Source organism: Anser cygnoides, chromosome 2, assembly GCF_040182565.1.
Source record: "Anser cygnoides isolate HZ-2024a breed goose chromosome 2, Taihu_goose_T2T_genome, whole genome shotgun sequence".
Taxonomy (NCBI): domain Eukaryota; kingdom Metazoa; phylum Chordata; class Aves; order Anseriformes; family Anatidae; genus Anser; species Anser cygnoides.
In genome coordinates this window covers 383,671-398,075 of record NC_089874.1, presented here as the reverse complement: position 1 = coordinate 398,075, position 14,405 = coordinate 383,671, and the positions used below count along the sequence as shown (strand labels likewise).

General features: G+C 54.6%; 1 protein-coding gene across 2 annotated transcripts in view; it reads left to right on the top strand.

The window, feature by feature from the left end:
- AGAP3 (ArfGAP with GTPase domain, ankyrin repeat and PH domain 3) overlaps positions 1-14,405 on the top strand; it is a 141,078-nt gene that overhangs the window by 80,820 nt on the left and 45,853 nt on the right. For both annotated transcript variants that reach the window (XM_066991318.1, XM_048053331.2), the window contains exons 10-11: positions 8,658-8,762; positions 13,997-14,165. In XM_066991318.1, the coding sequence (XP_066847419.1) occupies positions 8,658-8,762; positions 13,997-14,165 (274 nt within the window). The remainder of the gene's footprint in view (positions 1-8,657; positions 8,763-13,996; positions 14,166-14,405) is intronic.

The following is a 14,405-nucleotide window of genomic DNA, read 5'->3' as shown; positions in this document are numbered from 1 at the left end:
GCAGTGCCCAAGGCCAGGCTGGATGGGGCTGGGGGCAGCCGGGGCTGGGGGCAGGGGGCCCTGGGCACGGCAGGGGGGTTGGAACCAGCTGGGCTTTGGGGTCCCTTCCCACCCAAAGTGTTCCATGATTCTGTGACCTGGCAAGGTCAGGGTGACTGAGGAATGGGGTAGTGGGTACACAGACGGGACACTTTGCCACCACTGGAGCTCCTCCACCTTGCTGCCTTTTTCCAGTCCAGCAAAGTGTTGCCACGCAGTGATACTGCAGCAGGTTTGTGCAAGGCAGGATTGGGTCAGAGCCATTGGGACAGCGCTCAAGACAGGGCAACAGCACTGGAAGGGAGCTGTGTTGGAGGGGGAGCATGCTGAAGGGTGGCCAAGGGCAGGAGGGGAGCAGGGGCAGGCAAGCAGTGCCGGGCTCTGGGCAGGGGCTGCAGGGCCTCGCATGGGAGGCTCTGCTTCCAGTGTGCCAAGGGTGCAGACAGCCCGAGCATGGGCATACCGGTGTGTGCTGGGTCATGTCCCTCTGGCCACGCTGCCCTCCTCTGGTCCCAGCAGGGCTGGCTGCCCCTGCTCGCCCTGCAGGAGGGGCCATGCGCTGGAGGCGATGAGCGTGCCTGCTCCGGCACCACCGAGCTGGCGGGTTGTGAGGAGCACAGTCCAAGCCCTGTCTCCGTGCTGGGTGTTGTGCCTTCTGGCTGCGCGTCAGCGTGGCGCAGGCTGGTTCGTGGCGGCAGTGCCTCTGCGCTCTGATTTTGAGTCAGCCCAGCGTGACGGCGGGGGAAGCAGCGGCAGAAGCTGTGCCCCAAGGACGGGGAGGCTGAGTACAGCGGCTGAAGCCTTGAGTGAGACCTGACTCGGCTCCCCCAAATCACGCTGCTGACTGGAAAATTGGATGACTGCAGGAGGTCCAGTCTGATCCTGGAAGTATTTCCATGTCCTTTGGTTTCTGGGCCTTTGGGTTGCCTTTTCCAGGGTTTCCTTTCAATCAGCAGGGCAAGATGCTTTCTTTACCTGCTCCTGTGTCTCTGTGTGTTGCTGACTGGGCCTGGCCTTGTCTGTTCTGCTGGAGTTTGCAGCGTTTCCGAGTCATTGTGGAGTCGTTTCATGCTGTAGGCAGAGCAGTGCTATTACTGTGTTGAACAAGTGGAGACAGGCAAAAGCCTAGGTCTGCGAAAACAAGCGTGGGCTTCACTCCTGTGCTTTGCAAGAAGCAGGTGCCCAACAACCCATCTGGTTCAGGACCTCTGTGAAGCGGCCGGTCTGTGCAGCAGCACCTCGCTGGCAGAGCCCGGAGCAAAGTGCCGCCTCGCCAGAGCTTGGTCCCTGCCCGGGGTGAGGAGCGGTGCCTCAGGCAGCCAGAGCTGCGGGAGCGGGTTTTGCAGAGGAGATCCTGGCAGTCTTTTTACAGGAGCTTTCACCGATGCTGGGGGAAGCAACGTTTTGGCTGTCAAAAGGTGGGCTCTGGTTTATGTTAATGGTTCTCCCTCCCAGGGCTCTGGCGGATTGTGTTGCACCATGCTGGAGTTGTTGCCCCTGGGGCAGTGCTAAGGCCACAGGGCACGGCTGTGACCCGTCTCTGGAGATACCTTAGCACTCGGAGACTGCTGCCTCCCGCTGCTTGAATTAAATGGCTGTTCCGCAATACCTCAGGAAGGTACGGAACTTTGTTCCTGAAGGAGAAAACAGGCCGATACCCTTACGCAGGCTGTGGGGGGATGAGGTTGGTGTGAACACAAAGCGCAGTAGGTACAGAGTGATGTCGGAGTGCTGCAGGTCTTCACCATCCCTGCTGTGCCATCACCCCCTCCCAGTAACCCCCCCAGGAGAGAGAGGTGACTTAGTATCATCAGTGTGAACAGGAGCACAGACCTGGGAGACGCAGCTCCATACCACAAAGATTCAGGGCAGGTGACGATTGCTCTGCTCTCCGATCCGGAGCTGCCCTTTCTGGAAACCTGTGGAGATGTCATTGCTTGCCATCTCTTTGAAGGGCAGTGAAAGATCGGGGACTTTGGTAAGTTTTACATGTTGTGGCAGTCCTGCCATGCCATAAAAGAGCAGAGAGCCAGTTACGCTGCAGAGTGACTAACATGCAGAATCTTCTGCCTGGGTGCTTGGCCACTTTCAGACTGCCTCACATTCCTCAGCACGTGGATGCACTCAGTTTCACTGTCCGTGTCACTGACAGAGATGTTAAACAGTGGGACCGGCACTGTTTAACATCTTTGTCGGTGACATGGACAGTGAAACTGAGTGCACCACCAGCAATGTGTGCTTGCAGCCTAGAAAGCCAACAGTATCCTGGGCTGCATGGCCAGCAGGGCAAGGAAGGGGATTGTTCCCCCTCTATTCTTCTCTCGTGAGACCCCATCTGGATCCCTGCGTTCAGCTGTGGGGCCCCCAGCACCAGAAGGACATGGACATATTAGAATGAGTCCAGAGGAGGGCCACAAAGATGATCAAGGGGATGGAGCACCTCTCCTTCACAGACAGGCTGAGGGAGTTGTTCAGCCTGGAGAGGGGAAAGCTCCAGGGAGACGCTGTAGCGGCCTTCCAGTACCTACAGGGGGCTGCAGGAAAGCTGGGGGGTGACTCTTGGTCAGGGGGTGTAGGGACAGGACGATGAGTAATGGCTTTAAACTAAAAGAGGGTAGTCTAGATTAGATATAAGGAAGCAATTCTTTACTATGTGGATGGTGAGGCACTGGAACAGCTTGCCCAGAGAAGCTGTGGATGCCCCGTTCCTGGAAGTGTTGAAGGCCAGGCTGGATGAGGCTTTGAGCAGCCTGACCTAGTGGGAGGTGTCCCTGCCCATGGCAGGGGGTTGGAATTAGGTGATCTCTAAGGTCCCTTCCAACCTAAACCATTCTATGATTCTATGTGCACTGCATGGCTAATGGCAACAAATGCTGTGCTTGGGGTGCTGCAGCCACCAGTAGATAACCTAGGGAGTGATTTAATTCCTCTGCTTGGAAGAACAAGCCTGGTGCATGCTTAAATTACTGAAAGATGGTTGAGGTCGACGGATGATGTGCAGCAGTAGAAGGGGTAGGTGTCCTGTGGCTTCCCTGAGGCCGTGTCACTGTGACCAGTGATCCCTTCCTGAGCTCTGCGGGAAGAGGACTGCAGTGCGAGGGACTGCGAGCAGCCGTGTTCGGTGCTCAGAGCTTTGGGTTTCTGCCCAGTGCCCAGGCTGATGGCTGGGAAGGCTGACCACAAAGTGAGAGGCCAAGCTAGGTGTTGCAGAACGGAGACTTTGCTTGACTGAGGAAGGGCTCCAGGAGGACATGTGCTGCCATGGAGGTGTGGTGGCTGGCTGTCGCTTGTCTCCTCCTTCAGCACAGCTGAGAACAGCTCGCTGGGTGGCCTGCTCTGTCTCACTTACACCCCACTCACATCTACGAAAGGTGGAAATGCGCGATGGGACGGGTGAGGCACGTCATGTTGAGGCCCCTCTACACCTACGGTAGCACCTCCTTCCCCTGAGGCGGCAGTCAGCCAGGGCCTTTGCTGGTGTGCAGCTCTGCACCGTGCTCAGGACCCCTTGGCTGGTGATGTCCTTTTGGTTATACGTTCAGGAGGTCTTGCAGGATTGGAAGAGCTTTTCTGTAGCTGGACGCTTGTCTTTGAGAATTGGGTTAATTAGGCCGGGAGACTAAGCTTCCCCAGCTGTTTGTTACTAGGAATGAGCTCCTAATTGCACATGCACCAGATTCTTTCTGGGAACGCTGTACTGAGTGCACAGGCAGCCCGGGGGGCCCCAGGTCCCTGGCCCGGCTCAGTTTGGGCCACACACTCCAGCAGGGCCCAAGGCGGGTGGCTCCTCCTCCTTGGGAGCTGGGATCATGCTGGGAGCTTAGATTACATTTAAATTGCCATTTGCATTTTCCAATCAATACGCGACTTTACAATTAAGTTTGGTGTTAAAATTCTTAGCAAAAAGTGAGTGGAAGGGAGATTTGTGGAGTAAACGAGTCCTTTGGGGGCCATCGCTGCTCCCTGCTTCATTACGCTGCATATTGCTGCTGCTGCTTTTACTGTGCTCCACCACAATCCAAACACAACAGAGAGACGGTCGTACTGGCCGACAAAATGCAGGGGAAGGAAGGAAAAGTGAGGAGAGGGAGAGAGGTGGGCTCTCTCGCTTTTCATCTCCGGCAGCTTCTTTCCTTCCCATATGACTTCCACGCCTGGGAGGAAACCTGTGGAAGGGTTGCGTCTTGTGCACCTCCCTGTGAGAAGCAGGGGGAGCTTGCGGAGCAGCAGCGTGTGCCATCTGCACGTGGCCACGGTGCGGGGTCCCTGCGGGGGTCCCGGCTGCCTGCAGACATGGCCAGGAAGTGCACCAGGGCACACGGGGCACCTGCGTGGAGGGGATGAGGTCTGCCGCAGGGTTGTGCCCGCCTGCAGCACATCCTCCTGCGTTTCACCAGGCTTTGTCCTCCTCTTCGAGCTGTCATGGGGGTTTTCCTCCACGAAGAAACAGTTCTGCAGATGCTGCTGGGCCAAACCTCCGCATTCTGCCATCAGAAAAGAGAATCATAGAATATCCCGAGTTGGAAGGGACCCATAAGGATCATCGAGTCCAACTCCTGGCACCGCACAGGTCTACCCAAAATTTTAGACTATGTGACTAAGTGCACAGTCCGGACGCTTCTTAAGAAGCATTTGGACTTGAGAAGATGGGTGGTGGAGTGGGTGACCTTGATGCAGCCAGCATGGCAACACCATTAAAAGCTGGAATCCTCCCGGCTGCTGTCCCCTGCCTCTTAATCTCTAATACAGCAGCAAAGAACAAGTCTAACAGCTCTATCCCTTGATTCAGCTGTTTCTTGCAAATGTTTGGCCTTAAGGGCCCCTTCCCCTCCCCCCATTTTATTAGATGTTTACTTAGACTGTGTAGTTGCTCCCAATTTTGGATTCTTGTGCCTTCTGGCTTGAAAAAAATGGGCTGCCAGTGCTTGATTCTCTGTTTCCAGGTCTGGTTTTGCTTGTGTTTTCAATTTGCGAAGTTCCAGATTTGTAGCTGAACTAACTGCCGCTGAACTCTTCTCTGCAGACAACACATTGTGGGGGCTCGATAGCGATTGCAGCAGCCTGAAGACGTTGAAGTAGGTAGTTCTGTGGCACCAAGGTGTATCGAGCTGAAGACACCTGAAGGAGAAGAGAGGCAGCTGGAGTTCTTGGTTTGTAGTACACGTTGGCAGGTCGGACTCTAGAACTGAAGCAATTTTAAAGCCAGAAGGGATCATTGTGCCCATGAGTCAGGGAGTTGCACCCAGTGACTTTGAGCCAAATTTGTGTCTTCAATCTGGTCTAGAGCAGATTTGTATGAAAGATACCAAACAAATGTTCTTAGATACAGAGAATCTACCATTTATCTAGATTAGATGGTATCATATTGAACCGTCTTTATACGTGAGACTTTATAAGCGAGAGGAATAAACATTTAAGCACCCCGTGTGGGAAATGCACAGCCCGGCAGTGGTGCCAGAGAAGATGCTTTGTGTCCGTGGTAGGCCAGAACCAGAGCAGAGCAGCAGCGTCCTGGCGAGGAGCAGTGCAAGTGCCGCACGCTGTGTGAGAACAAGGCCCACCAGGCACGGGGGGCCTTGGTCTCGCCTCCGGGCCCGGTCAGGCCTCACGTAGGCCGCTGCGTCCAGGTCCGGGCGCTGCGCTTCGGGCTCTGGCACAACTGGAGACTCCCTGGGGCGAGCGGGCTCACCTCTCGGAAGGATGTCTGCGGTGCAGGAGGGACAGACTTGTGACTGCGAGGCCAGAGAAGGGAAGAGGGAGGGAGACCTAACGGCAGTCTTCAAATACGTCAAAGGCTGCTGCAGAGAACAAGGGGCTGCTCCTTGTGTTTGCAGCGGCAGGACAGGTGCTGTGCTGCCATTTCGCCGGGGAGGTGCAGGAAAGCTCCGGGCTCAGATCTCCTGCAGGAGCGCAGTCTGCATCCCCGCATCCCCGGCGGCTTTTGTGAAAAGGTTGGAGTAACGTGGGCGCACCTGAGCCTGCCTTGAGGGGTGGTGGGGGCAGGTGACCTCCAAATGCTCTTCAGCTCTGTTTCACTATGACAATACCGCAGCTGGAGGTAATGTCGTCTGCCCCATCTGACCTGATATTCTGCTGCTCCGCCGGTTCAGTTGCTTTGTCACCAGCAGTGTTACACTGGGAGCTCAGGAACTGCTCCGTGATGGCACTTCCAGCCAAGGGAGCCCACCCTGCAGGGGGGTCTGGCAGCCTGTTCCTAGGCGCAGGACCTTGCATGAGTTCTGCTAGAATCCACGCTCTTCTCAGGAGCCCAGTTTGCCGAGTGATACAAAACAATTTGTGTTAATGACCGGTCACCTCCAGTGATTTACTCTGTGCAGTTTCTGTGTTGCCTTCAAGTTTTCTGTTCTTGTGCTTTCCTTGGGCTCATTTAGGGAAGACATTGACTAAATAGCATGAATCAAACACAGATTGGTTGGACCTCTATACAAATACTTATGCTGGACATGGATTTGCCATTTCTGATTATTTGTGTTCTCATTTGTGATTATATTTGGAGACCTTTCACTTGACCAAAATGTTTTTACTCCGTACATTAATGGCTGTATGGATTTTGTACAGTTGGATTTTAATGTATGTGCTGCTCAGTTAATATCCTAAATAATGCTGTGTCAACACAGCTACCATTGCCATCAGATATTGTGGTCTTACCAAAAGTAGTGCCACACTTCTCTGATGACCTATTTCCACGTTGATCGGCATTAGTTACACCGCTGTCCCCTCATTCTTTGCTGATCACTTCTTGTGCTGGCTTTTTGACCGTTTTGCCCAGTGTAAGCGTCTGGCTGGCTGGCCATAATTATAAGGGTCATTGCTTTTCCCCTTGCAGATCTTGGCAAGGCATGAGCTTTTGGACTGCTTCTATGTTTTAAGGCATGTTAAAATCAGCACCTTTTAAACACTGCTGAGCAAGCTCTTCAGCTAATTCTCAGAGCTCTTGAAGGCAAGGGATCAGACCCTGCCACCAAAACAGTTCGGCTCTCACCACTCTGCTTCAGCTTCCCCTTGTACGAGCAGGAGGCTTTTCCTTTTCACACTGTTTGCTTCCCGAGTACTGAGCGTAAGTGGTCGTGGAGCACTTCTGCCTTTTCTGCATCATTTATCGCCGATTTCATGGTCATGTCTGTGCAGCATTGTTACCCCAGCGTGTGCCAAACCCTACACTGTTTTTGTCGTGTTTTTCCGTTGGGCAGGCGCAGCAGCCTCAGTCTCTAGGCAGTGGGATGAGGCCCCCAAATATGCCGAGGCTGGCAGGACAGAGACAGTCTGTCCAGGTTTTTGAGGAGGTGCTGGCCTGGGGCCCAGATTTTTGCCACGTTAGGAACAGCCAGTCTTGACGTCTGCTCAGACAGTGCTTTCGGAGAGCCCAGGCCCGGCAGTCGGTAGATGCAGTTTTTTTCCCAGACTCTTGTTATTCATCCATTTTGTCCCCATGCTGTCCTTTCCTCCCTGCCAGCAGAATACTTGATGTTCTCCCCTTGGTCCATGCTCCAGCACCCTTGTGCCTGGCTTGTCGCTCTGTCTTCGGTCTCCCTCCCCACCTCCGGTCTTACCTGGTACAGTGTCAGGTCCTGCTAGAGGCAGATGTCCTGGGGAGGCAGAACTGTGATGGGGAGGCGGTTAGAGACATGGAATCATGGAATATCCAAGTTGGAAGGGACCCACAAGGGTCACTGAGTCCAACTCCTGGGTCCCCAAAGGACCACCCCAAAAAAACAAACAAAAAAAACCAGATCATTCCCGAGAGCATTGTCCAAATGCTTCTTGAACTCCGGCAGGCTCGGTGCCGTGACCTCTTCCCTGGGGAAAGGTTAAGAGGTTGCACCTTTGAATGATGGCTCAGATCCACAGATACTCGTTTTGGGTTGGGCTGGTAGGAAGAGGGAGCTTTTGTCATTTCAGCATGACCATTTCCAGACTCCAGGAGTGTGCTGTGCCTAAGACCACAGGGTTGGTCTTGTGTAACCTCCTGGTGGTGAAGTGGGGTGAACAGACACCTCAGCTGCCCAGGACCTGCTCTGGCTCTGAACTGTGTCCCTAGCTCCATTTGTTTGACACCTCTAAGGAAGAATTGCAAGCAGGCAAGGGAATATTTATCCCTTGTGAGACCCATGTATTAGAGTGTTGTTCCCTTGCCTGTCCTAAATTATTCTTTCATTGTCCATCCATCTGTGCTTTTTATGGCAAAAGGTGGTCTGGGAGCACTGTGGTAACAGATCAAGGATTATCAGCTGGTGGTGAGGTTAGCTTCTGCCTTGTTTTGTCACTGTTCGTCAGCATCAGAAGAGGTGCCCGGAGGGAGTGATTTGGGACACGAGGGTGTGTGATAGATCCCTCGGAGGACCTGGGGTTCAGAACTGGCACGTGGAGACCCTCATCTCAGAACGGTGGGGATACATGCTGGGGTTGGCGAGGGAACGGCTGTAGTCCTTTTCCTACCAGTCCCAGGGAAGATGCTGTTGGGAGGCCGACCTAGATGTTTCTGGAGTCCTGATCTTCGTATCTTTTCAAAGATAGTCTCCTACAAGGGGTGATTCTGGAGCTGAGTGGGAGATACCCAGATGAAACAAGGTCTAAGACTCTTGACACTTCTCTTTTAGGGCATTCTCCTCAAACGCAGTGGCAAGTCACTCAACAAAGAGTGGAAGAAGAAGTATGTGACATTGTGTGACAACGGAGTCCTCACCTACCACCCCAGCCTGCACGTAAGTACTGCACTGGAGCTGTTTGAGAAGCGGGGTGGGACAGAGCAGGCTCTCCTTTGTGCTACAGCTGCTGCTGCAGATCCTCTCGCAGATGCCACAGTTGCAGAGTTGCTTAGAAAGGGTTTGGCAGCCGATGAAAGCTGCTGACCCTGAGCAGGGGGTTCAACACGAGCCCGCAATAGGGCAGGCTTATACAGCAGAGTTGTTTTTTATCAGTCTGGAGAAAAAAACCTTCCCTTTCCTGAAGGCTGTCTCTGCTGTGCCAGGCTGGGTGGGAAAAGCTGATAGGAACACGCTCTGCACAGAATTACGCTCAGTAAATGCGTCTTTCTTTTCTGCGTTTCCCCTGCTCAGTCCATTAAAGCAGAGGCTGCTGCCTCCCTGCATCCGGGGTGAGGAACAGGCAGACAACTCCTTGCAGCCACATCTGATGGTGCCATTTGGGTGTGGAATAATTTTCCTGGCTGCTAGGTATTGGGTAATGGAGATGAGGTGCCTGTGCAGAGCCTGCCGAGCTGAGCTGTCACTCGATGCATCTCTGATCCTCTTCACTGCTTGGCTCAGGCACACAGCTGCCTCCCCATCCATCTCTGTCGCCTCCCCACTGTGGGGCTAATGACTTCTTCCCCATTCCCTCTTGAGCACAGTTTGCTGCTGAGACAGCGAGCCGCGGACAGGCACACCTGTGACACCGAGACCACAGCACCCTCTGCAGAGGCCGCGCTGCAGCGGGGCAGCCGGGCTGCGCGGGCGGCACGAGGCAGGGCTCGCTCACCGGGCGGCTGAGCAGGGCGTGCAGCGCTCACAGGGGCTCAAGGACAGAGGGCTGGGAGTTGCAGCTCCTGTGCTTCTTCAGTGCCCCGGGCTCCTTGTTCCTCCGCGATCTCCTCAGACACGGAGGTGTTTGAGTGCCCTGAGCCTCACAGGCTTCCTCCTGCATCTCTGGTTCATGGGCTTGTGACACTGAGCCTTCCGAGCCTACTATCCGCATGCTGGAAAAAACAGTCATTGCATTTCCTTTCCTTAATTCAGGAAAGCTTTGAAAACAGTTGTTTGGGTTTTGTTTGTTTGCTTGTTTGTTTTTTTTCCTTTTGGTCTTTGTTCCTTTTACCATACTGTGTGGTTCTGCAGTTCCCTAGCTTTGCAACCCCATTTTTTGGTCTTTATAGACCCAAACTGGGAGGGAATGACTGCTGCTGCTGTCCGCTCTCTGTGTGTGCTCACACACGTGTATGGTTTATCAGGTTTCCATCAGAGACATCGTAGGCCATTGTTTAAATCAGCTGTAGAGGCAGAGTAATTTCTGGGATGTTGTTTTACTGCTCTCAGCTGATGCCGCTGCACACTAGGTTTGTCTGCTCTTTACACCATTTGCTCCCCAGAGGGTAGTCTAGTTTGATGTCACTTGCTTTCCTTAGTTTGCTTCTTCAGTGTTTCATTTCATTACTGCGTTGCCGCAAGCAAAAATCTGTTCTGCTTCTACCTGGTGCAACTGGTGATCCACAGCCCATTGCTAAGAAAGGTACAAGATGGGCCTCTCCTCCCCTAGATTTCACTGAAAGCTTTGAACCTTGCACCGAAGTAAGTAATGCCCTGTATGTTTCCCCATATCAGGGCCTAGTTATTTGTGCTGCTTGCTGCCCAGCTCTGACTCCTGCGAGGACGGGAGATCTGCGTGCTTCCTCCTTGGCATTGCCTCCCGGAGAACTGGGGAGAAGATTGATGACACCCACAGTTGTGTTGCATTTTTTTGGTGACGCGGACGAGCTCAGGCTTTGGTGAGCAGTGTGGGGCTCTGATGAGCAAAGGCTGCTCTGCCTTGCCTTGCCTCGCTTTCCCTCTGGGTGTCCAGAGTGTGACCTGCTTGGAGGGCCCAGATGCAGGAAGGCCGCCTGGAGGGAGAGGTGCTTCAGAAGATGTCCCATTTTCTGGAGTGAGTTAAGAGATGCTGTGGTGCTTTTTTGTCTCCGGCGGCATGAAGCAGGTTTCCATGCCCTTTGACAAGATGTCACAAGCAGAGCGCGTTAAGGTTGAACAGCCTGGGGCAGCAGCAAAACCTCTGCTCCCAAGGCCGGGTGTGTGCTGCTTTGGCACTCCCACTTGTGGCAGCAGCTGTCGGTCCAGCAGGCAGCTGCTAAGGCAAGCTGCTGGCAAGAGCAGGTATACGGGATCCTCAGCGGAGGAGGCACGCAGCGTCCTGAAGGTCCCTGAGCCCTGTCACCCCCCTTTTCCTCCGCCTTGCTCAGGGTGCGCATGTACCGCCGCGTGCCTGGAGGTGGCAGAATTCAGGGGGCAGCAGAGGGGGCCGCGAGGTCATGGCTGAGTACAAGGGGAAGAGGGTCTCTCCCAGCCCCTCTCAGGACGTTCAAGCCCCAGAGCATTTCTGTGCTGCTTTTGCGTTCCCAGTGGCTTTTCCTTAGCAGGATTCAGGCATCTCTCCTCTTCCATCTTGTTTCTGTCCTGTCCCTGCCCCACTTGGGACGGGAGGAAGTCCCACAGGGGTTAGCAACCTTTTTTTTTGTTTCAGTGGAGATATCTGCCCCGCATGTGTCTGTGCCCCGTCGGGTGAAGATTACTGCTTGGCTCTGGCTGGGTCATACTTCTGATTTCACCACCCAAAAGCTTTCTGACAGGGCTATTCATCTGCTTTTGAGTGTTTATCACTGTGCTTGCTTCAGGATCTGTATCTCGGCACCTCCAGTCCCACTTGGACGTGTCCTCACTGGGAGGCAGGCTTAGGCTGTGGGTTTGCAGGGACAGGTTGATGGGGAGTGCTTCGGGAGCTGTGTCCAGCCCTGAACCAAGTGCTCTGCGACTTCGCAATGGAAGCGTGTCAGCCTCAGCTAGAGGCTCAGACCTGTGCTCGGGTCTTAGGGAGTTGTGCATCCGTCCCTGCTCCCTTTCTGGAGCAGGCAGCAGCTTTAGAGACTTTGCAAGCAGGACGTCTGGAGCTGGAGCTGTGGGCAGCAGCTCTGGCTGAAAGCAGAAGTGGCTGGGGGCCTGTTGGCTGGATTCAGCACAGATTTCCTCATTGCATCTCTATTTCTCTTACCTTTCTGCGTGTACGTTAAGCGACAGGAAAAGAACAAGTTATATGAGAAGACTGGTGCAGTTTCGTATCACTTCCCCAAAGCCTTGGAGAGTAAGTGCTTCTGCTCGTGAGGAAGGCGTATGTGGTTCAGCCCAGCTTCACTGGCCAGGCTGTGCTGTGCTGCACAGAGCTGGAGAGAAAGCATCTCCCATTTTGCAGCCAGTGGAGCCATTCACACAATCACCTTCTGTTAATTCTATCTGCAACATCAATTAAATTGTTTGTAGAAACTAATTGAATGTGGCTTAATCACACATCTTAATAGCTTTCCACGCTTTGAACTCGTTGTTAATTCCAGTAATAAAATGAAATGAGAGAACTGGCTGGGTAATTAGCGAGGAGGCTTGGGAAGAAATTGCTGTTTTATAGCATGTAATAAAAGCAGTGCGCTGGTGACCGCTCTCTCCGGCAGGCAGCCGGCTAGCGCAGCAATTGTGCTGAGTTAGGGAAAATCCTCCAGCCCCTCCGAGATTCCCTGCCCAGGGGTGACACCGGGCTCCCACCCAGCCAGGAACAGCTTGGAGTAACGTTTGGCTGGGGTGGTTTTCTAGGAACTGCCGGGGGCACCAAAGGGCACGTGCGTGTCTTGACTGACTTTTAAGGTCAAGTCACACAGAAGTGGGAAGCACAGAAGGGTGTGCTGCAGTGCTGCCACGTCTCTTGGACCTGCATTGAGAACTGAGTGCCTTCACAGGGGTCTGCAGGAAGAGAAGAGTTCAAAACAGGACTCTGAGGTGCTGCTGAGCAGCGGCGACCCATGCAGACAGTCACCTGGGACCGCAGAGCATTGCCTGCACAGCCCTCTCTCACCCGCTTCTTGGAGTCCAGGGCTGGGAGAACGGTTGCTCTTAAACCGATCTTCTTCATGCCTTTATCTCAAGTTTGGAAGCAGACAATTTACACAGGCACCAGCTCCAATTTAATCCTCTTGGTGACCTCCTTGTGAACTGGAGCAAGCCCAATGCTCTCTGCGGCAGCTGCGGCCTCACCCCAGACGGTTGCTGCCTCGCATCTCCCCATCACGGCGTGCGCCCCCGGAGCAGGGAGCCAGGGCGCCCGGACCCCGCGCTGGGGTGCGCCTGCACCGCGTGGCCGGGGAGCTGCCTGCAGAGCCCACGGGGCTGGGCTGCCCCTCCCAGGGGTCTGCCCGAGAGCCAGGCAGGGCCTCTCCGGGGCTCCCTGCGGAGGTCACAGCGCCCTGGTCTTCTTTCCTGTCCAGGCGCGTGGGGGATGCTAGGGGAGGGCTGCAGCATGCTGCGGAGCAGGGGAAGGGCTGGAAGGAATGGGACAGGACATGGCTCTCAGGACTGGCCACGGGTCTGCACCCTGGTTTTGACTGAAAGGTGAGGTGCTTTTAGGAGACGGGGCAGAACACCATTCGCAGTCTGCACGTGGAGTTCTTGGCTGTGCAATAGTCTTCCAGAAGGAGGGGTGAAAGCACCAAGCCTGGGGTAGCTTGAAGCCATGTAGGTGAATGTGTGAGAGAGTCGTGCTGAGTTGTTTTTTCTGGGCTTGAATTTCGCTAGCTGGGACCTGAGAGGGAATTTCCAGTTATCACATTACCTGCACTATAGTGTGCTACAGTATTAGCTGCTACATCTGAGTGTTGTGATTAAAAAGGCAGCGAATGACAGGAAGGAAGAACTGCCTGCCACCTATGTGCTCTTTTGCACCATCTAGTCTCTGATCCGCAGCCAGGTTTTCACAAACGGGCTTGTCGTGGCCTCTGAGTGCCCCTGGCAACATCCCAACCTCGTTCGGTGGGAGCTGGCTGGGTCTGGGTGCTGGAGGAGATGGCTGGCACTTCCCTGGGGCCAGTCCCACCTCCCTAGCTCATCGTGGGAAGAAGGCAGATCAGTGCCCAGGCTTTGCCTCCGTTTTGTCAGAAAACATCTGGCTGCGGACGCTGGCAGAGTCATAGGGTCTGCTGCTTCTGACCCACCTGGCTTGGTGCTTCAGGGGAGTGCCGGGGAAACCAGCACGTGCTGAGCTCCCGGATCACCTCCAGGCTGCTGGCTGTTAACCAGCTGCCACGCTGATAGTTGGATCCAGGTTTTGGGTTTGAGTGAGTGAGAGAGAGGGGAGCTGAGAGCAACTGGCCAGGGCAGGGCTGATCTTGAATCGTTCTGCCTCTCTGCTGTAGGACTACATGCAGAACGTCCACGGGAAGGAAATCGATCTGCTGAGAACTACGGTGAAGGTACCGGGCAAGCGGCTGCCCAGGGCAACAACGGCGGCAGCGCCCAGCGCGAGCCCCAAGGCCAACGGGCTGGCGAAGGAGCGGAGCAGCACGCAGCTCACGGGAGGCACAGGTAAGAGCTGGTGTGGGCGCAGAGCTGGCGTCGCCCCGCGCCACCGGCAGCGCCTGGCTTTGCTGAGCCAGAAGCGAAAGCTGCTCTGGAGTTCCTTGCTGTCACCGCTCTCTGTGAGTGCCCTCCAGGGGTGCTGGCATTTCTGTGCAGACCTCAGGTAAGCTGCCTGCTGGGGCTGTGCCGGGTAGCGTACAGGACAGGAAGGAGTAAAAGGGCTTTAACTACCAGCATGAGCTCCCT